The sequence below is a fragment of the Canis lupus genome, chromosome X (genome assembly GCF_048164855.1).
Source record: "Canis lupus baileyi chromosome X, mCanLup2.hap1, whole genome shotgun sequence".
Lineage (NCBI taxonomy): Eukaryota > Metazoa > Chordata > Mammalia > Carnivora > Canidae > Canis > Canis lupus.
The window spans coordinates 2,254,441-2,279,868 of record NC_132876.1 but is presented as its reverse complement, the minus strand read 5'-3'; the positions used below and the strand labels follow the sequence as shown (position 1 = coordinate 2,279,868).

At 62.3% G+C, this 25,428-nt stretch overlaps 1 protein-coding gene and 3 long non-coding RNA genes across 10 annotated transcripts; 1 reads left to right on the top strand and 3 right to left on the bottom strand.

Annotated features, from left to right (window-relative positions):
- Positions 1 to 153: 153 nt before the first annotated feature.
- On the bottom strand, positions 154 to 9,662 carry LOC140628089 (uncharacterized). Its single transcript, XR_012026499.1, has 3 exons — positions 8,277 to 9,662; positions 1,362 to 1,526; positions 154 to 734 (listed from the first exon to the last, which is right to left on the bottom strand). It is a non-coding gene; the product is annotated as an uncharacterized lncRNA (long non-coding RNA).
- Positions 9,663 to 9,678: 16 nt separating this feature from the next.
- PLXNB3 (plexin B3) lies at positions 9,679 to 25,344 on the top strand. 7 transcript variants are annotated; one of them, XM_072816939.1, is made up of 37 exons: positions 9,679 to 9,832; positions 11,280 to 11,403; positions 12,561 to 12,677; positions 12,935 to 13,975; positions 14,320 to 14,499; positions 15,127 to 15,255; positions 15,349 to 15,449; positions 15,843 to 15,972; positions 16,134 to 16,290; positions 16,380 to 16,488; positions 16,571 to 16,685; positions 16,785 to 16,910; positions 16,980 to 17,096; positions 17,380 to 17,473; positions 17,557 to 17,726; positions 17,930 to 18,081; positions 18,341 to 18,446; positions 19,119 to 19,249; positions 19,500 to 19,676; positions 19,783 to 19,978; positions 20,159 to 20,350; positions 20,434 to 20,595; positions 20,685 to 20,836; positions 20,997 to 21,097; positions 21,176 to 21,399; positions 21,515 to 21,693; positions 21,860 to 21,926; positions 22,163 to 22,490; positions 22,622 to 22,725; positions 22,815 to 22,908; positions 23,259 to 23,443; positions 23,555 to 23,715; positions 23,892 to 24,039; positions 24,212 to 24,297; positions 24,365 to 24,440; positions 24,558 to 24,632; positions 24,932 to 25,344. In XM_072816939.1, exons 2-37 carry the CDS (start codon positions 11,344 to 11,346, stop codon positions 25,034 to 25,036), a joined length of 5,847 nt encoding a protein of 1,948 aa, XP_072673040.1. In that variant the 5' UTR covers positions 9,679 to 9,832; positions 11,280 to 11,343; the 3' UTR covers positions 25,037 to 25,344. The 7 variants fall into 7 exon arrangements, with proteins under 7 accessions (XP_072673040.1, XP_072673039.1, XP_072673037.1 ...); XM_072816938.1 differs by having other exon boundaries at positions 20,111 to 20,350; positions 24,233 to 24,297; XM_072816936.1 differs by having other exon boundaries at positions 20,111 to 20,350.
- LOC140628091 (uncharacterized) lies at positions 14,038 to 15,048 on the bottom strand. The gene is made up of 3 exons (XR_012026502.1): positions 14,918 to 15,048; positions 14,338 to 14,758; positions 14,038 to 14,172 (listed from the first exon to the last, which is right to left on the bottom strand). It is a non-coding gene; the product is annotated as an uncharacterized lncRNA (long non-coding RNA).
- LOC140628090 (uncharacterized) lies at positions 17,802 to 25,024 on the bottom strand. Its single transcript, XR_012026500.1, has 5 exons — positions 22,121 to 25,024; positions 20,318 to 22,020; positions 20,079 to 20,206; positions 18,444 to 18,546; positions 17,802 to 18,164 (listed from the first exon to the last, which is right to left on the bottom strand). It is a non-coding gene; the product is annotated as an uncharacterized lncRNA (long non-coding RNA).
- Positions 25,345 to 25,428: the final 84 nt, after the last annotated feature.

Below are 25,428 nucleotides of genomic sequence, written 5' to 3'. Positions count from 1 at the left end.
TCTCAGGGGCGTGGGATCAACCCGCGTGTCAGGCTCCAGGCTCGGTGCAGAGTCTGCTTAAGCTGCTCCCTCTCCCTCTGCCCCTTCCTCTCTCTCTCTCTCTCTCAAATGAATAAATCTTAAAAAAAAGAAGAAGGCCCGTGGAAATGCAAATTAAAGTCACAGTGAAATATCCTTTTATTGCCACTGATTGGCAGGAAGGAAAAGCGTGGCAGGGAACGCGGACTGGCGGGAATCCGTACCCTGCAGGGGAGGGGGGCCGTGATCTGGAAACTGGTATAACCACTTTGGAAAACAATTTGCCGTCATGTAGTAGAGTGGAAGGTGTCCGTGGTCATGAGCTAACAGCGTCACCCCCGGGCACATCCTAGGGCAGCTCTGGGGCCTCCCCGAACGAACCAGATCACGTGCACGAGCAGTTCGGGGCAGCGTTGTTGATGAGACACCAAAGCTAGGAACAAGCCAACCATCCGTTAGCAGGAGAGTAAGCGCACGATGCCCAAGTCCTACGACGGGAAGCGACTCAGCAAGGACAGCGCCACCCTTGCACAGGGGCCACGCGGTCTTCTCCTCCGTATCCTTCCAAGCCTCGTGCACAGGCTGCCACAGGCTGCCGGAGCGAGCGCGCCACAGGAGTGACTAGAGGACGGCTGTATGCACCAACGTGGCTTACGTCGCAGATGCAATTTGAGCAGCGACTTGCGGGAACGCACACCTGGTCTGATGCCATTTGTCTAAAGCCCAAAAGATGCAGAACTAAGCGGCGTTGTTTAGGGACAACGCATACTGGGGAAAAGTGTAAAGGAAGGCAAGGAAAGGGTAGCGGTGCCCTCTGCTGAGGGAGGAGGGGGCCACCGGGCCTCGGAGGCTGGGAGAGTGGGGTCATCCAGTTGCTGGTGGGGACACGGGCAGCGGGCTTTTCCCACTTGTCTAGACAAGTCACAGAGCTGCTGTGTGCTCTCGTGTATGCGTGTAGTTGAATGGGATGAACCTGCCATTTTTTATAGGTCAAAATAGCTGGGTGTTAAGCAGTTTCATCTGCTTTTTGACCTACCAAATTTCATGATAATAATATAAAACCAAAAAACTGGGGCGCCTGGGTGACTCAGTGCTTGAGCATCTGCCTTTGGCTCAGGGAGTGACCCCAGGGTCCTGGAATCGAGTCCCGCATCGGGCTCTCCTCAAGGAGCCTGCTTCTCCCTCTGCCTGTGTCTCTGCCTCTCTCTGTGGGTCTCTCATGAATAAATAAATAAGATCTTTTAAAAAAAACCAAAAGGCTTTATGCTAATAGATGTAAACGGTGATGGAGTGGGCATGCTCCTAAGAAAATATTATTTATCAAAAACTAACTCAAGGGGTACCTGGATGGCTCAGTCAGGTGAGCGTCTGCCTTCAGTCAGATGACCTCTGCTCAGGTCATGATCCTGGAGTCCTGGGATCGAACCCCTCATCGGTTTCCCTGCTCAGTGAAGAGCCTGCTTCTCTCTGCCTGCTGTTCCCCCTGCTTGTATGATCTCTCTCTCTCTCTGTCAAATAAATAAATAAATAAAATTTTTTTAAAAAAACTAACTCAAAATAGAAAAAGTCATCCAAAAATTCATATAGGATCTCAAGGGACCCCAAATAACCAAACAATTCTGAAAAGGAAGCACAAAGTTGGAGGAGTCGCACTTCCTGATTTCAAAACATGTTCCGAAGCTACAGGAACCGAGACAGTGCAGCACTGGCATCAAGACAGACAAATAGACCAACAGAACAGAATAGAGACCCCGGAATAAATCCTGACAAGGGCGCAAGACCATCCAATGGGGAAAGGACAGTCTCCTCACCAAATGGTGCTGGGACAACTGGACAGCCACATGCAAAAAAGAATGAAACTGGACCACTTCCTTACATCATACACAAAAATCAACTCAACACTGTTTAGAGGCCTAAACATAAGACCTCCAACTATAAAACTAGAAGAAAATATGAGGAGGGGAAGCATCATGACATTGGACTTGGCAAGGACTTCTTGGAAATGACACCAAACGTGCAGGTGACAAAAGCAAAAAGTAGACAAATGGGAGGACTACACCAAACAGAGAAACTGTGGTGCATCTAAGGACCGTGCAATCAAAGGAGTGCAAGGCCCCCTCTGGAATGGGAGAAAGTATCTGCGCATCACACATCCGACAAGGGCCTAATATTCAGAATACATAAAGAACTCCTACAACTCAACAACAAAAAAATCAAATTCCCCAATTAAAAAATGGGCAAAGGACTCGAATAGACATTACTCCAGAGATGACATACAAATGGCCGAGTATATGAAAAGTTGCTCAACGTCACTGATCATCAAGAAATGTAAATCAGGGCAGCCCGGGTGGCTCAGCGGTCCCGGGGTGTGATCCTGGAGACCCGGGATCAAGTCCCATGTTGGGTTTCCTGCATGGAGCCTGCTTCTCCCTCTGCCTGTGTCTCTGCCTCTCTCTCTCCGTGTGTGTCTCACGTGAATAAATAAAATCTTTAAGAAAATGTAAATCAAAACCTCAAAAAGGTATCACTTCACATTCATTAGGATGATTACTATTTAAAAAAAAAAAGAAGAAGAAGAAGAGGGGCACCTGGGGAGCTCAGTGTTGAGCGTCTGCCTTCAGCTCAGGGTGTAATCCCGGGGTCCAGGGATCGAGTCCCACATCGGGCTTCCCACAGAGAGCCTACTTCTCCCTCTGCCTGTGTCTCTGCCTCTTTCTCTCTCTCTGTGTGTCTCTCATGAATAAATAATAAAATCTCTTTAAAAATCCTAAAAAAAAAAAAAAGCAGAAGGGGGCGCCTGGGTGGCTCAGTTGGTTAAGGGTCCAACTCTTGGTTTTAGCTCAAGTCATGATCTCAGGGTGGTGAAGGAATCTGCTTGAGGATTCTCTCCCTCTCACTCTGCCCCCCACCCCGCTCATATACATTCTCTCCATCTCTCTCAAATAAATTAATTAATCTTTTAAAAAAACCAGAAAATCTCAGGTGTTGGCAAGGATGTGAAGAAATTGGAAACTTGTGCACTGTTGGGAATGATACCATGGTGCAAGTGCTCTGGAAACAGTATAGAGGTTCCTGAAAAAATTTTAAGTACCTAAAAGACCTAAAATAATTGCCATATGATACAGCAATCCTACTTATGAAAAGAATTGAAAGCAGAGATATTTGTGGGGTTTTTAACTTTTTTAGATTTTTATTTAAATTCAATTAATTAACATATAGTGTATTATTAGTTTCAGGGGTAGAATTTAGTGATTCATCAGTTGCATATAACACCCAGTGCTCCTCACATCACCTGCCCTCCTCAATGGCCATCCTCCAGTGATCCCGTCCCTTTACCTACCTCCCCTCCAGCAACCCTCAGTTTGTTTCCTTTTAAAAAATATATTTTTAAATAATTAAAGATTATTTTATTTGTTTTATCTATTATTTATTTATTTATTATTTATTTATTTATTTTATTTGTTTGCTCGACAGAGAGATAGAGCCAGAGACCACAAGCAGGAGGTGGGGACATGGCAGAGGGATAAGGAGAACAGATCCCCTACTGAGCAGGGACCACGATTCAGGGCTTGATCCCAGCACCCTGCTGGGAGGTCCAAGAGGTTGCTGCCTGTGTTCTCCTCTAGGATTTTGATGGCTTCCTGTCTCACATTTAGGTCTTCAATCCATTTTGAGTTTATCTTTGTGTCTGGTGTAAGAGAATGGTCCACTTTCATACTTCTACATGTGGCTAGTTTTCCCAACCATTTGTTGAAGAGACTGTCTTTTTTCCATTGGAGATTCATTTTTTTAAGGATTTTATTTATTTATTCATGAGAGACAGAGAGAGAGAGAGAGAGAGAGAGACAGGCAGAAGGAGAAGCAGGCTCCATGCAGGGAGCCCGATGTGGGCCTCGATCCCGGGACTCCAGGATCACGCCCCAGGCAGAAGGCGGTGCTAATCCGCTAAGCCACCCAGGGATCCCCTCCATGGAGATTCTTCCTGCTTTGTTGAATATTAGTTGGTCATAGAGTTGAGGGCCTATTCTGGGTTCTCTATTGTGTTCCTTGATCTATGTGTCTGTTTTTGTGCCAGCACCACACTGTCTGGACGATCACAGCTTTGGAATACAGCTTGAAGTCAGGCATTGGGATGCCCTCGGCTCTGGTTTTCTTTTTCCACATTCCTTTGGCTATTTAGGGTCCTTTCTGGTTCCATATGAATTTTAGGATTATTTGTTCCAGCTTTGTGAAGAAAGTCTGGGGATTGCATTGAATGTGTAGATTGAAAGCAGAGATATTTGTATATCCAAGTTCATGGCAGTACTATTCACAACAGAACCTGAGCACCTATCAGCTGATGAATGAATGAGCAAAATGTGGCCTATCCACGCAATAGAATATTATTCTTTCTGAAAAAGGGAGGAAATCCTGACATACTCTACAACATGGATGAACCTCGAGGGCATGATGCCAAGTGAAAGAAGCCAGTCATAAATAACAAATACTGTATGATTCCACTTCTATGAGGTAGTGAATGTAATCAAATTTCTTTTTTTTTTTTTATGATAGTCACACAGGGAGAGAGAGAAAGGCAGAGACATAGGCAGAGGGAGAAGCAGGCTCCATGCACCGGGAGCCTGACGTGGGATTCGATCCCGGGTCTCCAGGATCGCGCCCTGGGCCAAAGGCAGGCGCTAAACCGCCGCGCCACCCAGGGATCCCCTGTAATCAAATTTCTAAAAACAGAAAGTAAAACGATAGGTACCAAGGGCTGGAGGGAGGGGCCGAGGGAGAGTTGTTTGATGGGTATAGAGTTGTAGCTTTGCAAGATGAAAGTTCTGGAGATCTGTTTCATAACAGTTTAAGCATACTTAACACTACTGAACTTAAGTGCACTTAAAACTACACGCTTGGCCCTGCCCAAGAGCGGGCCCAACACCAGTCCCTACTGCTCAGATGTCAGTGAGCCCCCATCCACATGCTTCTGCCTTGTTCTGAGTTTAGTGAAAGTAAACTTTGAGAGCTTTGAGAATCAAGGTCAGAAAAGTCTAGAAAGTCACTATAATGGGAAATTTTATGTGATGAATTTTTTACTGCCAAAAAAATTGACTCAAGATAAAGCAGAAAACCTGAATGGTCCCATAATCATTAAAGATATTGGATCAGGGGATCCCCAGGTGGCTCAGCGGTTTAGCGCCTGCCTTTGGCCCAGGGCATGATCCTGGAGTCCCGGGATCGAGTCCCACGTCGGGCTCCCGGCATGGAGCCTGCTTCTCCCTCCTCCTGTGTCTCTGCCTCTCTCTCTCTATGTCTATCATAAATAAATGAATAAATAAATCTTTAAAAAAAGATATTGGATCAACGGGCATTGAGGAGGGCAGTTGATGGGATGAGCACTGGGTGTTATACTATATGTTGGCAAATTGAATTTAAATAAGAAAAAAAAAGGAACTGGATCAGTAGTTTACAATGTATGGATAGAGGGGCAAGAGACCGCAAAACCAAGGTTTGTAGATGAAGTCTATCAGATCTTCAAGAAACAAATATCCCCTCTCTGATAAACTGTTCCAAAGAACAGAAAAAGAAAAAACGCTCTCCCAACATATTTTATGATGTCTCTATACCAAAACTCAACGAGAGTAATACAAGGCAGAAAGAGAGAGAGAAAGAGAAAAAAAGAAAGAACAAAAGAAAAGAAGGGAGGGAAGGAGGGAGGGAGAGAGAGAGAGAGAGGAAGAGAGGGAGAGAGGAAGGAAGGCAGGGAGACAGGCAGGCAGGCCAATCCAGAACTATACATACATATATATATATTTTAAAAATACGGGCAGCCTTGGTGGCTCAGCGGTTTAGCGCCGCCTTCAGCTCAGGGAGTGATCCTGGAGACCGGGGATCGAGTCCCACATCAGGCTCCTTGCGAGGAGCCTGCTTCTCCCTCTGCCTGGGTCTCTGCCTCTCTCTCTCTCTGTGTCTTCCATGAATAAATAAATAAAATCCTAAAAAAAAAAACCCACACCATGATGAGATTGAGTCTAGCCCAGAAGATGTAAAGGTGGTTTAACATTAGAAAATCAATTAATGTGGGATGCCCGGGTGGCTCAGTGGTTGAGCGTCTGCCTTGGGCTCAGGGCATGATCCCGGGGTCCTGGGATCAAGTCCTGCATCAGGGTCCCTGCTGGGAACCTGCTTTTCCCTCTGTCTGTGTCTCTGCCTCTCTTTGTGCCTCTCATGAATAAATAAATTAAAAATATTTTTAAAAGTATTTCACACCAGTGACACAGAAGGTCACTGAGAAAGAAGACAGATAGCATTTACTATGGCATCATAATTAATGACATGCCAGTCCTCTAGGAAACAATGTATTTAAGGGATGTTAATAAGGGTGCCTGGGTGGCTCAGTCGGTTAAGGGTCTGCCTTCAGCTCTCATGATCTCAGGATCCTGGGATCGAGCCCCACATCAGGCTCCCTGCTCAGTGGGGAGCCTGCTTCTGTCTGCTTCTACCCTTGCTCATTCTCTAAATCTCTCAAATAAATACATAAAATCTTTTTAAAAAATAAGCGATCTTAATAAAGAGAGAGATACACTATGTTCATGGATGGGGAGACAGTATTCTAGAGACAGCTAGTCTCCAAAGTAATTCAGAATTCAACAAATTCTCTATTTACCCCTTCAAAGAAATCCCAACAGACTTTTTCCTAAACCTTGACAAGCTGGGTTTTTTTTTTTTTTAAGTTTTAAGGAAAACTAAAGGCCCTAGAATAGGCAAGATAATTTTTTTAAAAGATTTTATTTATTTATTTGAGAGAGTGAGCAGGAGAGAGAGGGTGCACGCACAAGCCAGGGGAGAGGCAGAGGGAGAAACAGGCTCCTCGCAGGGAGCCAGATGTGGGACTCCATCCCAGGACCCCGGGATCACGACCTGAGCCAAAGGCAGACGCTCAACTGCTGAGCCACCTGGGTGCCCTGGCAAGATAATTTTGGAAGATGAGGAGGGGGAGCAACAATCTGACGGGGAAAGCAAGGAGAAGGAAAAGGAAGCCTTCAAGCTTTCGTAAGTGTAGTAGAGGCAGACAAAGACACCAAAGGGACAGAGGACAGAGCTGCCAGCCTCCCAGACCTGGGACAGGGCATGTGACCAAGGGCTCAGTGCACATCAGTGGACAGCCCTCCACATGGAAAAGGAGAAAAACGTGACCCCTACCTCACACCAGCTGCAAACAAACCCACTCCAGAGGCATTAAAGAGCACCTGAATATGAAAACCAATTTTATAATATTTAGAAACGGGGCACCTGGGTGGCTCAGTGGGTTCAGTATCTGCTTTCAGCTAGGGTCATGATCCTGGGATGGAGCCCCCCATCGGGCTCCCTGCTCTCGGCCTCCCACTCCCCCTGCCTGTGTGCTCACTCTCTCTGTCTCGAATAAATAAATAAAATCTTTAAAGAAAATTGAGAAAAGAGACCCAGGAGACAACTTCTCTGACCTCGGGTAGGGGAAGATTTCTCAAGCAAGACTAAAAGGACAAAGCATAAAAGAGAAGAATGATAGGGGCAATTAAATCTACATTAAGACTTGCTTACCCAACGATGCCACTGGCAATCTGAGAAGACAAGTCACAGGCCCAGAGAAGACGCAACAGATCGGACACTGGTGCCCACACTGTACACAGAACCCGTCAGCTGGTGGGGAAAGACAACCCACATCAAAACCTTGGCAAAAACAAAAAACAAAAAAACAAACCCTGGCAAAGCCACGCTCGGGCATTTTGCAGCAAAGGAAGCATGGAAAAGCTCAACGGGACTGGTAGGCAGCGGATGACAAGTCAGAGCGCCACGAGGTGTCACCACCTGGACCCACAGCACGGACAGGAAGGACTAAGGAAAAGCCCTCGTAGCAAGTGTCGGTGACCATGCGGCCCACAGAAACGCGTACGCGGTGGCGGCGGCGGACGTGGGACAGCAGCTGGGACGATGCCCCAGCCTGGAAACCCCAAGTGCCCGCGGCCGGGGACCCAGGGAGCTCCTCGCGGCGCCCCGGACCCCGGTGCTCACCCAGACGCTGGGCGCGGCAGCACGGGGCGCCCCGACGGATGGCGGAGGCCGCCCCCCAGCCCTCCCGGGGACGCGGGCAAGGCAGTGGCAAGGGGCCGGGGTCACCGCCCGAATCCTCCAGCTCGACTCCCTTTCTGTAGGAGGAAAGCCCACAAAGCCAGCGGGCGGCGTCCACGGGCGCCACCGCCTTGGGACGAGGGGCCCTTGCAGGCCACACGCACACACACCTGTTAAAAACCGGGTGGAGTGAGGGCAGGTTTCTTTTCTTCCGTGGAGAGGTAGGAAAGCTGTTCCCACCGCTGAGCCAGAAGCTGTCTTTCCTGACGTCACCGAGGACACACGTGGGTGTTAGGTGTGGACGGAGAAAGGTTTGGGGAGAGAGGGCCAGCTGTCTACGGGGTTGCTGAGGGCAGTCCTTCCCATCCTATGGGTCAGAGCCAGCCCCTCCTCGGCCCTCCCCAACAGCCTGCCCCGCCTGGAGCTTCTAGATCCTTCCCTTGGCCCCCTCTCGGCCACCTGGTCTTCCCCCTTGGAGGGTGCATGGCTGGAGGCAGTCACATCCACATCTGCCGGGCCTTTGGGCTCTGGGTCGCCCGCTTCCCGGGGCACCCCGATCTCCCCTCCGAGTTCCCACCCCCATCCCAGTGCTCCAGTCACCTCGTGCTGAGCTTCTCACACTCAGACCCCAACGACTCCCCTGGCCGGCTCCTCTTGCTCACGGAGCCCTCAGTCCGCCCGTCCCTCCCCACACTGCCCACCCCTCTCCGCTGGCACCCCTGCCCTGAAGGGAGCAACGCTCCAGCAGAAAGGGCCCGGGGTCCCCTGGATTCTCCTCCATCCACTGCCCCCACCCATCCAACACCAGGCCTCTAGGATTCCGTCCCCTCCAGTGTATCTGCCACGCGCCCCCCTCTCTCCATGCCCACAGCCACCACTGCTCCACACTCCCCCACGTTCTCCACCCAGGGCCACCGGCTTACACTTGTCCAAATTCACAGCTATTTACAAGGTCGTGGTGACGTACGTAAGTCCAGGTCCTCCCTCATTTGCTCACCTCTGCACCCACCTCGAGCACGCCTGTGCTCCGGGCAGGGGGAAACCCCCGTGCGCGTGTCACCCGCAGGCCCTCTCCACTTGGTTCAGAGCTCGGGACCACGTGGCCCGATGGTGAAGTACAGGGGCCCTGCGGTGGACTCTCGGCCTGGCCACCAACTGGCCATGCAGCTTCCTAACCTCCCGTGCCTCCGTTTCCCCGCTTGTGAACTGGAGGAAATAACTGTACCCCCTCCGGGCTCATCAGAGGGAGCGAAGGGGTTAACGCACACGGAGAGCGCCCTGCTTGTCAGGAAGGCATCAGCAGGAGCAGAAGTGTGTGGTTCAAGGTCAGCTTCACTGTCCCGGAGACTAGGCTCCCCGCCTTGGCGCCCTCCAGAGGTGGGGGGTGTCCCCCAGAGATGGGCTCCTCCGGCAGTGGGGCCGCGGCAGGTGGCTCCGTCCCGAGGCCCGAGACCCTGGGAGCGGGAAGGCGCCGGCCCCAGCCCCAGGGCCCGCCCGCCCTCACCTGCTCGGCCAGGTGCCCACCAGGGCCGGCAGGGGGCAGCAGCGCCCCGCCCTGCCCCAGCAGGCAACTGGGCGGGCGGGGAGGGGCTGGGCAGCCCGGCAGGCCCCGCCAGGATAAGTCGGGTTGGGCGCGATTGCATTGTGGGGAGGGAGGCCGGGGCTGCGCCGGGCCGCACTTCTGGCACTGCCAGCTGCTCCTCACCCCTGCCAGCGGCCCACCCAGGTAGGCAGGGGCTGGGCTGGCGGGGGCGCGGGGGGCCGGGGCCGCCGCGTCGCGGGGCACCGCCACGGGCCGTGCTGGGACCTGGGAGAAGCCAGGGGTCTGCAGAGCCGCCTCGCCCGACAGGGCAAAGGCCCTCGGGCACCAGCCAGAGCCCCGGGACGACAGCCCCCGATGCCTCAGGGGCCCGGTACCCCTCCAGGCGGTGGCCCTGGAGCTGGGGGAGGACCCCTGGCTTCTAACCCCCATGGGAAAGCTCTCGGGGCGGGGGGCAAGGCATAGGGTAGGGAGGAGGCCCGCCTGGCTCCCCACCCCCACAGCCACCCAACCGGCCCAGCCAGGTGGCAGCGAGCCCCACTGCTGCCACCTCGTCCCGGAGCGAGCTGCTGGAGCCTGCCGTGGCCGCCGCCGCGCCACGGAGAAAGCGGGGACCCCAACCTGAGCGCACCTGCCCCTGCGCCACAGGCCGGAGCCCCTGCGCCGCCAGCCTCGTGGGCAGACGGTGCCCGGCGCGGCTGGCAGGAGACCAGCTGCCGGTCGCCACTCCCTCCCCAACCCCCTTGGCACCCCGCGCTCAGAGGGGAGCCCAGCATCCTGGGATGCTGCTCCCCTGGGGGCTGTGGGGGGAGGGAACAGCTGGCAACCATTGCCATGCCTGAAGCCAAGTGCTGAGCTCCTGGGGACCGGGCCCCTACCCGTCCCGTGCACCCCCTTTGCCTCGGCCCCTCCAGCAGCATCCTCCCCTGGCACTGCCCACTCCCATCACGCCGTACCTGGCACGATTTATGGGTCCCCCAGGGTGGGGCCGGATGGAGACAGGTCCCTTGCTCTCTGGCCAGTCTTATTCCCGGCCGAGGGGGCGGGGGGGGGGAGCAGGGGGGTAGCAGGTCTCCTGGACGTGCTGCCTTCGTCAGCACCTCCCTGCCCCCAGCCCGGACAAAGGCAGGCATTGAGGGCCACGACTGGCACTTGGACCAGGCGCCCAGGCTACCAAGGCTAAGGCTGGCATGGCAGGGGCTCAGCAGCCTGACCTTCCCGCGGAGGCTCGGTGGCCTACCCTGCGCCCTTGGCGGGGACCCGGGAGGGGGACACAGAGAGGACCACGCTGGCTGGCACGGGGCGGGAGTGGGGCGGGGCGGGCTGTGTGGGTCCCATTTTTCTGGCTGGAAGAAACCCTGTCCTTTGTCCCCAGGTCCCAGGGGGTGTCTCTCTGGGGGTGGGGAGTGGCAGGGAGCCCCCTGGCCAGAACAGCCCCGGGGGTGGGGGGTAAGAGCACCAGATAGTGAGTCCCTGGCCTGGGCCCGTGGACAGAGAGGACATTGTTGGGGTGGAGGCAGGGCCCCTATTGACAAAGCTGCCAGCTGTGGTGGAGCCCAGCCGCCAGGCCCTTGGCCCCCCTGGCCTCACTCCTCCCTCAGGGCCAAGCCTCCACTGTCTCCCTCCCGCTCAGGACAATGCCCCCCACAGCCGTCTCGTGCCCGTCACCACTGCCCTGGGCCAGCTGAACTGAGGAGATGCGCCTCCCTTGGTGCCACACTGCCCGGGAGACCCCTCCGCTGCTCCCCTGCGAGGCGGTAAGTGTCTGGGGCCCCCGTCTACACGGATGTCCCCAGGCGGTCCAGGGCCGGGCCCGGCCCCGTAGCACAGGGGGGCCCGGGCGTGGGGCCCCAGATGCTGTCCCTCCACCCCCACACCCACACGCCCCAGACGCTGCTGCCAGTATCCCAGATCTAGAGGAAATGTCCCTGTCCTCAGGCCAGGCCTGACCTTCCTGCCTGTGTCCCGGAGATAAGGGGCTGGGGGCCCCCCTCGGGGCCCTGCCCCAGCTGGCACACCCACCAGGGCCCCGGCTCCGTCTCTGCTGCCAGGCTGCAGGGCGCAGACTGACAGTGGGCCTACCCCGCTGGCACAGGCGCACGTGGCCGGCTGTGCAGGACCCTAGCTCACGGCGGGCCCTGGCTTCTGTCCCCTTCTCCGTGGGTCCGTGCCCAGCAGCTCCGGCCGGCACGGGCTCTCCTTCTGTGCCTGTGGCGCCTGGTCCCCTAGACAGCCGGCCGGGGCCCAGGTGGCTGAGCGGGGTGGCTGCCCACGGCCCCGGCCAGCAGGTGGGGTGTGGGTCCACAGCAGGGGCCCCGCTCGAGCCTTCTCTGGAGGCTTGCACCCCCCGCCCCCCCCGCAAGGCCCACGGGAGATACCCCTGTGGTGTGAACGAAGGGCTCCGCATGGGTCGTGGGGGGGTTGCCCCCTCCTCAGCGAGGCTCGCCCCTCTTTTCTCTCATGCCTCCAGGTCAACACCCCCAGGGGCTGGGGCCCACAGGCCTCCCCCTGCACCCCTCCCCACCTCCCCCAGCCCCCGCTCTGTCTGGCTCTCACATCTCCCCCCACCCCAGCCCCTGCTCTGCCCCCGCTGCTGCGGGCGGTCTCCGCCTGCCAGTCTCTGGCTGCCTCAGTTTCTCCCTGGCTGTCTCTCCCATGCCCCGCACTGCCTGTCCCCACCGCCAAGGGTCCAGTCTTTACAGCTGGCCCTGCCTGCCCAGGCTGAGTTTTCTCTCCCCGCCTTTGATGTCCCCTGCGCTACGGATGCCCCCCCAGCACGGTGGCCTCCTGCCTGAGTGGCAGGCACAGGATCCCCGTGACATGCCTTCCGCCACCCTTCCTGGTCCCGCATCCTCGTCCTTGCCCCCCCTTCCCTTCGCCCCACCCCCTGCCTCCCCTGGTCTCTCCCCATCAGCACCTCTGGCTTCTTCCCTGCCTCTCCCACCGCCCTTCTGTCCGCGGGAGTCCTTCTGTCCGTGTTCTGCGGCTGTCCGGGATCTGCCCCTCCTCCAACCATCTAGATGCAGAAAAAGTAGGAGATGAAAGCATTTCTTTCCTTGGGCACACGTGGGGGGGCCCCCCACCCTCTCCGCCTCTCGGGCCCTCCCTTCCTCCGCGTCTCCCCCTGTCTGCTCTGTCCTCTCCCTCCCTTGTAGCTGTCCCTCTCCCGGGGTCTTCCCTCCCTCTGGGGCTCTCTCCCCGCCCCCTTCCTCTGGGCCTCTGGCCGCCCTGGTGGCGCAGGCCGGGGTGCTCTCCCCGCCAGGCCTCACTTGCTCCGCGCCCCCCCAGGTGCCTGCGATGGCTCCCCGGCCTCCCCTCGGCCCCCACCTCCTGCTCGCGCTGCTGCTGAGCCTGCCGCCGCCCCCGACGCGGGCCCGTCACTTCTCGGCCCCCAACGCCACCTTCAACCACTTGGCACTGGCGCCGGGCCTGGGCACGCTCTACGTCGGTGCCGTGAACCGCCTCTTCCAGCTCAGCCCCGAGCTGCGGCTCCAGGCGGTGGCCGTCACCGGGCCGGTCCTCGACAGCCCCGACTGCGTGCCCTTCCGCGACCCGGCCGACTGCCCGCACGCGCGGCTCACCGACAACGCCAACCAGCTGCTGCTGGTGAGCGGCCGCGCGCGGGAGCTCGTGGCCTGCGGGCAGGTGCGCCAGGGCGTGTGCGACAAGCGGCGCCTGGACGACGTGGCCCACGTGCTGTACCAGGCCGAGGACCCCGGCGACGGGCAGTTTGTGGCCGCCAACGCGCCGGGAGTGGCCACGGTGGGCCTGGTGGTGCAGGCGCCGGACCGGGACCTGCTGCTGGTGGCCCGCGGCCTGGCGGGCAAGCTGTCGGCGGGGGTGCCGCCCCTGACCGTGCGCCAGCTGGCGGGGCCGCAGCCCTTCTCGAGCGAGGGCCTGGGCCGCCTGGTGGTGGGCGACCTCTCGGACTACAACAACAGCTACGTGGGGGCCTTCGCGGCCGGCCGCTCGGCCTACTTCGTGTTCCGCCGCCGCGGGGCGCGGGCGCAGGCCGACTACCGCTCCTACGCGGCCCGCGTGTGCCTGGGCGATGCCAACCTTTACTCGTACGTGGAGGTGCCCCTCGCCTGCCGGGGCCAGGGCCTCATCCAGGCCGCCGCCGTCACGCCAAGCACCTTGCTGGGGGCATTCGCCGCGGGCCCCGGCGGGGCGGGCGCCGCCCTGTGCGCCTTCCCCCTGGCGCGGCTGGACGCCAGCATGGAGCACGCGCGGCGCCTGTGCTACACGGCGGGTGGCCGCAGCCCCGGCGGCGCCGAGGAAGCCACCGTGGAGTACGGAGTCACCTCCCGCTGCGCCGCCCTGCCCGCCGTGAGTGCCCCTCCCGCCCGATCCCTCCGCACGGTCTCGGGGAGCTGCCGCCGTAGTCCCGGGCTGCGGGTGGCCGGGCGCTGTCGTGTGACAGCCGCGTGTGACCGCCTGGGTGGAGGATGTCAGGGAGGCGCCGGCTCCCGGCTGCCCTGGGCCAGCTTCTTCTGGTGTTTCTTCCTCCGACGCGTCGGCTTGTCCTGCCACGGGTGGGGGGGGCGCGACCACTGTGGCCCGGATCCCCCAGGGCTCCCGGCCCTGCCCTGCGGCCCTGACTAGCTCTGGGCCCCGGGAAGGCACCCCCCCGCCTCTTCCAGGGGCTGATCCTGCCCTCCCTGTCCACCCAGGACTCCCCCGAGTCGTACCCCTGCGGCGACGAGCACACCCCCAGCCCCATTGCTGGCCGCCAGCCCCTGGAGGCCGAGCCCCTGCTGCAGCTCGAGCAGCCCGTCAGCGCCGTGGCCGGCCTCCAGGCAGACGGGCACACGATCGCTTTCCTGGGGGACACGCAGGGTCAGCTGCATAAGGTGAGGTGACCAGGCCGCCCCAGCCCTGGACCCCCGACACCAAGCCCTCCCGCTGCTCGGCTAGGCCCGGCCTGCTGGCTTGCCTGGGTGTGCCCTGCCCCACCGTGGCTCCGGGAGCCCCGGGTACCTTCCACCTCTCGGGCTGTGTCCCGCCGGCAGGCTGAAAGGCCATGCCACACACCGCTGGCTGGCCGGGTGCCACCTTTCGGGGCTCCTCCTTGCATGACTTAGGATGACTGCCAGGAGGCTCCCAATTTCTCTAGCCAAGAGCAGTCCGGGTGGGCAGGGATGCCACGGGGCGGGCTGGGCAGTGCCTGGTCCCCAGAGCCCACCTGGCCCCAGAAGTCTTGTCTCCCCCTGGCCCGCTTATCTCCCTGCAGCTGCCCGCCTGCCCCTGGCACCCAAGGCCCTTCCTTACCCAGGGTGGCTGGGCGATGGCGAATGGGGGGAGGTGATGCGAGCAGAGCAAGATGCCCAGGGGCCTGGCCTGGCCTCCCTGGGGTAGCAGGAAGGAGAGCTGGCTCCGTGGGACGGGATGCTCCCCGGGAGCCCCAACCAAGGGGAGAGCACGTGTCGTGAACGGTCAGCCCGTGGCCATCTCGAGAGCAGGCCTCGTCGTCCCTCCAGGTCTTCCTCAATGGCTCCCATGGCCACGTGTACCACTCCCAGCAAGTGGGGCCTCGGGGCTCAGCTATCAGCCCAGACCTGCTGGTGGACGGCAACGGCAGCCACGTCTATGTCCTCACTGCCCAGCAGGTGAGGCCTGTCCCCGGGATGGGGGGGACGGGGGGGCAGCACACAGGCACGAATCTCTGCACCCACTGCCCCTGTCCCTCGCTGCCCATCCAGGTGGACCGGGTACCTGTGGCAGCCTGCCCCGAGTTCCCTGACTGCACCAGCTGCCTCCAGGCCCAGGACCCGCTGTGCGGCTGGTGCGTCCTCCAGGGCAGGTGAGCACAAGGCCTGCGTCTGGACCTGGGCCAACAGGTGCCGGTGCAGGGAGGGCACACCCGGAAGTGGCCCTGGCCGTGCCGGGAGGCCAGCCTGGCCTCCTGAGGTGGAGGTGCAGGGCCGCTGTGCAGTCCCTGCGTCCCGCCCCACGTGGCCCCACCGCCCCGTCAGGCCTCTGTCGCCTCGCCCAGGTGCTCCCAGACCCACTTGGGCTCCAGGAACCCCTTCCGGCAACCCTCCCCTCTGTAGCGGTGGCCCCCTCTTACTCAGGTCAAGGCCCAAGCCTGCACACCAGCCCCTCCCTCTTGAGCTTCCCCCCACGAGCCCCGGCTCCCGCTCCCCAGCGGGGCCACCCTGCCCACCCTTGTCACCCCACGGGCCCCTGCCCACAGGTGCACCCTCAAGGGCCAATGTGGGCGGGCAGCCCAGGCCAACCAGTGGCTGTGGAGCTACGAGGACAGCCACTGCCCACACGTCCAGAGCTTACTGCCGGCCTACCGCCCCCGCCAGGAGCAGGGCCAGGTGAGCCGCCGGCCCCTAGGCTGCCCCCCGTCCTCCTCCTCCTCCCCCCTGCCTCTGCTCCTACCCCACTCTGCCCTAGCTCCAGCTCCTTCGGCAACAGAGCCGCACCCCCCCCCACCCAGGAGCCCCTGCCTGCTCTGTTTTCCTTGCATGTATCCCAGGTCACCTTGTCTGTCCCCCGGCTGCCCACCCTGGCCGCGGATGAATACTTCCATTGTGCCTTTGGGGACTATGACAGCTTGGCCCACGTGGAAGGGCCCCACGTGGCCTGTGTCACCCCACCCCAAGACCAGCTGCCGCTTAACCCTCCAGGCACAGGTGAGGGGCCCCTGGGGCAAGGGGACAGGGGGCTGGGGCAGGAGCCACATGACGCGCCGTGCCACCGTCATCCCCACCCCCACCCCCAGACCACATCACCTTGCCCCTGGCTTTGATGTTTGAGGATGTGGCTGTGGCTGCCACCAACTTCTCCTTCTACGACTGCAGTGCTGTCCAGGCCTTGGAGGTGGCCGCCCCGTGAGTGCTGGGCTTGGCAGCCGGGGAGGGGTGGCGACCCCCGATGGAGCCCGACCTGAGCAGCACCCGCCTTCCCCTGCAGGTGCCGTGCCTGTGTGGGCAGCATCTGGCGGTGCCACTGGTGCCCCCGGAGCAGCCGCTGTGTGTATGGGGAGCACTGCCCAGAGGGCGAGGGGACCATTTACAGCGCCCAGGAGGTGGGTGGGCCTGGCCGCCCCGACCACCACCGCACACCCGCCCCACGCCCTGCTCGAGCCTCTCAACTTCTGGAGGGCTAAAAGGTCTCCTTTCCCCAGGCGGACGTCCAGGTGCGTGGCCCGGGGGCTTGTCCCCGGGTGGAGGGCCTGGCCGGCCCCGTCCTGCTGCCCGTGGGTTGGAAGAGCCGCTTGGCCCTGCGTGTGCGGAACCTTCAGCATTTCGGAGTGAGTGGGGGGCTGGCAGGGGTGGGGGCGGGGTGCCGTGTCCAGGGGCCTGACGGTGTCCCCTCCCAGAGCCTGCCCGCCTCCTACCACTGCTGGCTGGAGCTGCCCGGAGAACTTCAACGGCTGCCGGCCTCTCTGGAGGAGACGTCCGGGGACGTGGGCCTCATCTCCTGCCAGGCCCAGCAGGTGTGTGGCCGCCCCACAGCCTCACCTGCCGCCCTCAGACGCGCCCCACACCTCACAGTGTTCCGAGCCGTCAGGGTCTCGCCGTCCCTCGTGAGGCAGGCTCGGTGCGGGCGCTGGGCGCGCGGCAGGAACACGGCACCCACGGCCTCCGCCCCGGGCTTGCGGTCTGGTGGGAGCCGGGGGCACGGAACAAAGGCACCCATTCTGGGAGGAGGGCCCCGGAGGAGACGGGGGTCGGGGTGTCCCGAGCCGGGCCCGGCCTGACCCCACCCTCCACCCACAGCTCCGCCCGTCCGTGGCCCAGCGGGAGCTCCGGGTGCCCATCTATGTCACCCGGGGCAAGGCTCAGCGGCTGGACAATGCCCACACTCTTCATGGTGAGCTTGGGGGCGGCAGGGCCGGCCAGACAGGGCGTGTGGCAGAGGGGACGTGCCTCAGCGCGCTGCCTGCCCTTCCCCAGTGACCCTGTACGACTGCGCCGTGGGCCACCCCGACTGCAGCCGCTGCCAGGCGGCCAATGGGAGCCTGGGCTGCGTGTGGTGCAGCCACCGCCAGCCCGCCTGTCGCTATGGCCCTCTCTGCCCCCCGGAGGCCGTGGAGCTGCTGTGTCCCTCTCCCCGCATCGACAGAGTGAGCCTCCAGCCCTCCCTCCCCGCCCGGCCTCGTCCTGTCTGCCCTCCCTGCCCCCCGCCCCCCGCCGTCCTGGCCTCCCCCAGCTCAGGCCCCCAAGCCCTAGCAGCTCTAGCCCGCCCCAGGTGCTGGCTGCTGGGGCACCCCCACCACACAGTGGGGGTGGGTTGGGGAGACTCCATCGCCATCCTTCCCCGCTGCAGATTGAGCCCCTGACGGGGCCCCCCGAGGGCGGCTTGGCCCTCACCATCTGGGGCTCCAACCTGGGCCGGGACTTCGCCGAGGTGCAAGACGCCGTGAACGTGGCCGGCCGCCCCTGCAGCCCCGAGCCCTCTCTCTACCGCACCTCTGCCCGGTGAGCCATCCTGGCTGCCAGGAGCTGAGGGCTGCTTTCCTGGGGAAGCCCTCGGAGAGTGGCTACCGAGAGAGAGGGGCGACCTGCAGCCAAGAAACGTGGGCCCGGGTCAGAAGCGCCAACAGATGAGCCAGGGGAGGGAAAGAGGGGTGGACGGGGGAGGTTCTGAGCAGTGGCTGGTGGGTGGCCCATGGCTCCCACTGAGTCAGGGGCCTGGTCTATGCGAGCCCTGAGCCGCTCCGGGGCCTCCATTCCACAGGATCGTGTGTGTGACATCCCCCGCCCCCAATGGCACCACTGGGCCAATCCAAGTGGCCATTAAGAATCGGCCACCAGGCATCTCAACCCAGCATTTCACCTACCAGGTCAGTGCCCAGCCCGGGGGGGCAGCAGGAGGGAGGGGCCGGAGCGAAACCTAGGTGAGGACTTCAAGGTTGGCCTCGGGGTAGCGGGCAGAGTTCCCACCTGTCCAGGAGGAAAAGCATGTGATCTGATCGAGCCTTCCGGCCGCTGAGTGGAAGACGGGCGAGGGGCAGCAGCAGGACAGTGGGGACCCTACTGCTGGCATCTGTCCAGGCGGAAGGAGGGCGGTGGAAGCAGCGAGTGTGGCAGGCAGGCCAGGGCGAGGGTGGGGGTGACAAGGGAAGGGAGCCGCTGCAGGACTCAGAGTGGTGGGGACTCGCTGCACGTCTGGTGTCTACAGGCCTAGCAGGGGACTGAGGGAGAGTGGAAGCCAGGAGGCCCAGGGCGGGAGCAGTGGGAGGCAGCGGCAGGCTAGTATCAAGGGGTCTGCAGCCCCCCAGGTTGGCGACCGCATCTCAGGATTTAGAGCGGGGGGGGGGGGGGGGGGGGGGGCGGGAGGCGGAGGCCCGTGGCAGAGGACGAGGCCTCCTGAGGGGCAGAGCAGAGCTGTGAGGTCAGGGGAGGGGGAGGTCAGCTGTAGCCCAAGGGATAAAGGCCAAGCACCTCGGGGACTGGAGCCTGGGTGAGTGTCGGGCCAGGCTGCCATGGCTGCCCCAGCCTGCTCTGTCCCCCAGGACCCCATCCTGCTGAGCCTGAGTCCTCAGTGGGGCCCCCAGGCAGGGGGTACCCAGCTCACTATCCACGGGCAGCACCTCCAGACGGGAGGCAACATCAGTGCCTTTGTGGGTGCACAGCCCTGCCCTATGTGAGTATCTCTCCTCCCGGTCCCCACCGAGTTGCTGTCAGCTGGGGGTATGCGCCGTGGGCCTCATCATCCCCTCGTGTACGTGGGGGCAGTGGGCGCGGGGCTCTCTAAGGCCCCCCACCGAGTCCAAGAGAAATGGTCGCTGTGCCCACCCCTAGTGGTGCCCTCATTGAGGGTGGCAAGTGGGTCTCTGGGTGGGGGTGGCCAGGCCCAGGCTAGAGCCCGAGATGCCAGCCCCTCCGCCCTGCAGCCAGGAGCCGGTGTGTCCTGAGGCCATCGTGTGCCACACCATGTCCCAGGCCAGCCCAGGAGAAGCTGTGGTTCGAGTGGTCTTTGGCCACGCCCAGCGCACGCTGCTCACCAGCCCCTTCCAGTACACGGCCAACCCGCAGCTGGTGGCGGCGGAGCCCAGCGTCAGCTTCCGGGGGTGAGGACCTCGCGCCCTCAAGGCAGCCTCTGCTCCTGGCCGGGAAGGTGGGGCCGGGCCGGGCCACCTGCCACCCCCACCGCTGCTGACTGCCACCCTGACACAGGGGCGGGCGGCTGATCCGAGTCAGGGGCACGGGCCTGGACGTGGTGCAGCAGCCCCTGCTGTCGGTGTGGCTGGCGGCCACAGCGGAGGTGCAGGCTGCAGGTGCTGAGCCCCGGGACCCAACCCCGAGGACGAGCTGTGGGGGCCCCGCCGCAGCGCCCCAGGCTTGTATCCAGCTTCGGGAGGGCTTGCTGCAGGTGAGCACCACACAGGCAGGCGGCAGGGCTGGTCACACCCGGGGCGGGGGTGGGGTGGGCCACTCTGCCCCTGGGGGCGAGCAAGGGAGCCCCGGCTCACCCCTCCTTGTCCCGGCCCCTGCCGCCTCGCAGTGCTCCACTGTCTGTTCCATCAACTCGTCCAGCCTCCTTCTGTGCCAGAGCCCTGCCGTGCCAGATGGGGTGCACCCCCAGCGGGTCTTCTTCACCCTAGACAACGTGCACGTGGACTTTGCCAGCGCCAACGGGGGCCAGGACTTCCAGTACCAGCCCAACCCCCGTCTGGCGCCCCTCAGCCGCGAGGAGCCCACCCGCCCCTACCGCCTCAAGCCGGGCAACGTCCTGGACGTGGAGGTGAGGGCTCCGCTGGCGAGCTCCGTGCGGGGAGCGGGGACACAGGCCGGGCCCCGCGGCTCAGGCTCGGGTCTCTCTCCCAGGGCCAGGGCCTCAACCTGGGGATTAGCAAGGAGGAGGTGCGCGTGCACATCGGCGACGGCGAGTGCCTGGTGAAGACGCTCACGCTCACCCACCTGTACTGCGAGCCGCCCTCCCGGGCCCCGCAGCCCGCCAACGGCTCCAGTGCCCTGCCGCAGTTCGTGGTGAGCCGGGGCTCCAGGGGCATGGGTGGCTGGGCAGGCGGAGCCCTGGGCTCCCCCACTCAGGAGCCTGCCCCCCACCCTGCCCTCAGGTTCAGATGGGCAACGTACGCCTGGCCCTGGGCCCAGTCCAGTACGAGACTGAGCCCACTCTGTCTGCCTTCCCCGTGGAGGCCCAGGTGGGCCTGGGCCTGGGCGCCGCCGTGCTGATCGCCGCTGTCCTCCTCCTCACCCTCATGTACAGGTGAGAGGCCCCTCCTGGTGCCGCTGCCGGTGCCGCAGGCACCTGCACAAACTCCCCTCTGCACTTCAGGAAAGGTGCCAGAGGTGGGCTTCCAGGCCTGGTGGCCTCAGGGGCCCCACCGTCTCGGGCCAGTGACTAACACCTGGCCCCTGGGGTGCAGGCACAAGAGCAAGCAGGCCCTGCGGGACTATCAGAAGGTTCTGGTGCAACTGGAGAACCTGGAGATTGGTGTGGGTGACCAGTGCCGCAAGGAGTTCACAGGTGAGGAGAGCGCAGCGGGGAGGGCGCCGGGGGCCCACCTGAGCCCGAGTGCATACCTCGGTGGCTCCCCGCCCGCAGACCTGATGACCGAGATGACCGACCTCAGCAGCGACCTGGAGGCCAGCGGGATCCCCTTCCTGGACTACCACACCTACGCCGAGCGGGTCTTCTTCCCGGGGCACGGCGGCTGCCCCCTGCAGCCTGCGCTCGAGGGGCCCGGGGAGGAGGGCCGCCGTGCCCCCGTGCGCCAGGGCCTCACTCAGCTCTCCAACCTGCTCAACAGCAAGCTCTTCCTCCTCACAGTGAGGGCTGCGTGGCTGGGCGGGGCGCCCGCGGGGTCTGGAAGGGGGGCAGCGGGCACGGGGGCGGGGGGGCCAGTGGGGGGCCTCCCCTGAGTGCCGGCGCCCCTCCCGCCAGCTCATCCACACCCTGGAGGAGCAGCCCAGCTTCTCCCAGCGGGACCGCTGCCATGTGGCTTCTCTGCTGTCCCTGGCGCTGCACGGCAAGCTCGAGTACCTGACGGACATCCTGAGGACGCTGCTGAGTGACCTGGCTGCCCACTACGTGCACAAGAACCCCAAGCTCATGCTGCGCAGGTTGGCTTTGGCCCCACCGTGGGCCTGGCAGCAGGGGTGGAGGCTCCCCGCTGAGCTGCACCCCCACCCCCCACCCCATCCCGCCTTCCCTCCTTTGCCCACATCAGCCCAGGGACAGGGTGGCCCAGTGACACCCTCTCTCTGACCTGGGGTCTGCTCCCCACAGGACAGAGACCATGGTGGAGAAGCTGCTTACCAACTGGCTGTCCATCTGTCTCTATGCCTTCCTGAAGGTGAGGGGCGCCCGGGATGGCACCGTCACCTTCCCCTCATCTGAAGGCTGCTGCTGTGGCCTCCCCGACCTGTGCCCACAGTTTCCCTGGGGGCCTCGGGGTATGAAGGGTGGGGAAGTGAAGGGTCAGGTGTGAGGCAGAGGCCGGCTGTCATCGTCCTCCCTCCACAGTGGACAGCCCCTCCCTGCCCCTACCTTGTCCCGGGCGCCGACTCTGGCCCGTCCTGATGGTTGCAGGAGGTGGCCGGTGAGCCGCTGTACATGCTCCTCCGGGCCATACAGTACCAGGTGGACAAGGGCCCCGTGGACGCTGTGACCGGCAAGGCAAAACGGACCCTGAACGACAGCCGGCTGCTTCGGGAGGACGTGGAGTTCCGGCCCCTGACGCTGATGGTGTTGGCGGGCCCCAGGGCTGGCGGGGCCGCAGGGGGTGGCGCGGTGCAGCGCGTGCCCGCCCGGGTGCTCGACACAGACACCATCACCCAGGTCAAAGAGAAGGTGTTGGAGCAAGTCTACAAGGGCACCCCCTTCTCCCAGAGGCCCTCAGCGCACGCCCTAGATCTCGGTGAGAGCCCACCACCCCCCATCCCTGCGTGGGGCCGTTGCCACCTGTACACGCTGAGCCCCGCCTGAGTCTCCAAATGGCAGACTGGGAGAGCAGGCTGCGGGCTGACTGGCCTCCCTGGGTGCCCCCAGAGTGGCGCTCGGGCCTTGCTGGTCACCTAACCCTGTCAGATGAGGACCTGACCTCAGTGACCCAGAACCACTGGAAGAGACTCAACACTCTTCAGCACTACAAGGTGCCAGGCGGGCAGGGGCTGGGGGGGGCAGGCCCCCGCCCCCGGGCCAGCCCAGGAAGGAGCCCAGCCTCTGCTCACCTGCCCCCCAGGTCCCGGATGGAGCCACCGTGGGGCTCATCCCCCAGCTGCACAACGGAGGGGCCGTCTCCCAGAGCCTGGCCCAGAACTGCACCCTGGGGGAGAGTGAGTCCTGTGCCCCCACGTGCCCCCACGTGCCCCAGAGCCTGGAGCAGGCAGGCGGGACAACCGGTCCTGCCTTCTGCATCGCCTGGGTGTCCCCCACACCTTGCCGGGGAGGGGGGCCGCCAAAGCTGTACGCAGGGCCATGGACCTGGGGCGGACCAGGGCAGCAGCTCGTCCTGGCCGGGCAGCTCCGGGACCGGGGGCTGTTGGGCTGAGCTCTCCTCCCGCTGCCCTGGTTCTGCTGCCACCCCCAGCCCCACCGGGCCAGGTGAGCAGGCTGGGCAACCGCCGCCAGCGCTGGGGCAGGGGGGACGGGGCGCGGGACTGAGGCCAGACTTCCGGGCCCTCAGACGTTCCCATGCTGGAGGATGGTGAGGAGGGTGGGGTCCACCTCTGGCACCTGGTGAAAGGCACCGAAGAGCCAGAAGGAGCTAAGGCCCGGCGCAGCAGCCTGAGGGAGCGGGAGCGGGAGCGGGAGCGGGCGCGGGCCAAGGCCATCCCGGAAATCTACCTCACCCGCCTGCTCTCCATGAAGGTGGGTGGGCTCCGGGGCTGGGAAGGCGCCCCGGGGGGGGCCCCTGACCGGGCTGGGGGTCGGGCCTGGCGCCAGCACACACCACCCACACGGCCCGCCCACGCCTTCCAGGGCACCCTGCAGAAGTTTGTGGATGACACCTTCCAGGCCATCCTCAGCGTGAACAGGCCCGTGCCCATCGCCATCAAGTACCTGTTCGACTTCCTGGACGAGCTGGCCGAGAAGCACGGCATCGAGGACCCGGAGACGCTGCACATCTGGAAGACCAACAGGTAGGTCGCCGGCTGTCCCCCACCCCGTGCGGAGGGCGGGGGCCACAGGGAGCCGAGCTGGGCAGCCCCCGGCCTGGATCTCCAGCCACCCTGAACGCGGACTGGCAGACAGCTCCCCGTGGAAGTCAGGTGGGGGGCCTGGGCTGACGGCGCGTCTGCGGGCCTGTGCCCCCCAGCCTGCTGTTGCGGTTCTGGGTGAACGCCCTGAAGAACCCGCAGCTCATCTTTGACGTGCGCGTGTCAGACAACGTGGATGCCATCCTCGCCGTCATCGCCCAAACCTTCATCGACTCCTGCACGGTCTCCGAGCATAAAGTGGGCAGGGTAAGGGCAGGGCCGCCCCGGCTTACGGGGTGAGCGCCGCGGGGGCTCAGTACAGAGCCCTGAGTGGCGCTGGGGCACGGGTGGCACAGAACGGGGGCCAGGAGGCTGGGCGAGGGGGCGCTGGTGGTACATCCGGTGACAGGGCCGGAGCTCCCCCCACCTCCCCGCTCAGGCCCACTCCTACCCGGAGCAGGACTCCCCAGTGAACAAACTGCTGTATGCCCGGGAGATCCCTCGCTACAAGCAGATGGTGGAGAGGTAGGTGTCGGGGCACCAGGCCCGGGGGGCAGGGGCTGCCCGCCCCTAACAGCGTCTCCTCTGCCAGATACTACTCCGACATCCGCCAGAGCTCTCCGGCGAGCTACCAGGAGATGAACTCGGCTCTGGCCGAGCTCTCTGGGGTGAGGCACGGCCCAGGGGACACACGGCTGCACATCTGCGTGGGTGCAGAGGGGAGGGGCGGGGCTTGGGCTTTAAGGTCCAGGCTGGGGCCTCACCTCTGCACGGTCGGTCCCCAGAACTACACGTCTGCTCCCCACTGTCTGGAAGCTCTGCAAGAACTCTACAACCACATCCACAGGTATTATGACCAGGTGAGGCCTGCGGTACTCCAGGGGGGAGGGGCACACCCCCAGAGCCCAGAGGGAGGCCCCAGGGACCTTGGGGGTGGGGTGTGGGACGGAAGGAGGTATCCAGGCCCAACAGGCGGAGGGGAGGGAGGGCCCATGTTGGGGAAGAGGCGTGACTTCAATCCAGACTCTTCAGGGAGGCATGGGGCAGCCCCTGCCGGATCCGGAAGCTTCTGCTGAGATGGACACAGGGCTGGGGTGTCCCTGAGCTGATGGACCGAGGGCAGAGGCGTCAGGCAGGGCACCCTCCTCTTCCCTGGCAGATCATCAGCGCCCTGGAGGAGGACCCTGTGGGCCAGAAGATGCAGCTGGCCTGCCGTCTGCAGCAGGTAGCGGCGCTGGTGGAGAACAAGGTGACGGACCTGTAAGCTTGGGCCATAGCGGACGCCCAGCGGCCTGCAGAGGAGCAAGCAGGCCCTCCCACCGCGGTGCCTTCTGACCCCTGGATGGAGCCAGCAACCGAGGAGGGGCCGGCTGGGAGCGGAAGGGGGTTGTGCCCACCAGGAGGCTCCCTGCCACCTCTCCCGCCACGGCCACTGGCCCTTCGCTCCCCTCCCTGGGCTTCTTTCTAATTTATAGGAATCCTTACCTCTTCTCCCACCTCCCCCACTGTATTTATTTGCTTGCTGGAGAATCACATCTGGAAATAAAGTAGAAATACATCTTTTTAGCAAAAGCCCGATCCCCAGGCCCCGCCTGGCCCTATGAGTCTACTCAGCGCTTCCTCGCTTGGCCGTCCCCCAGCCCCATGGCTGTTACT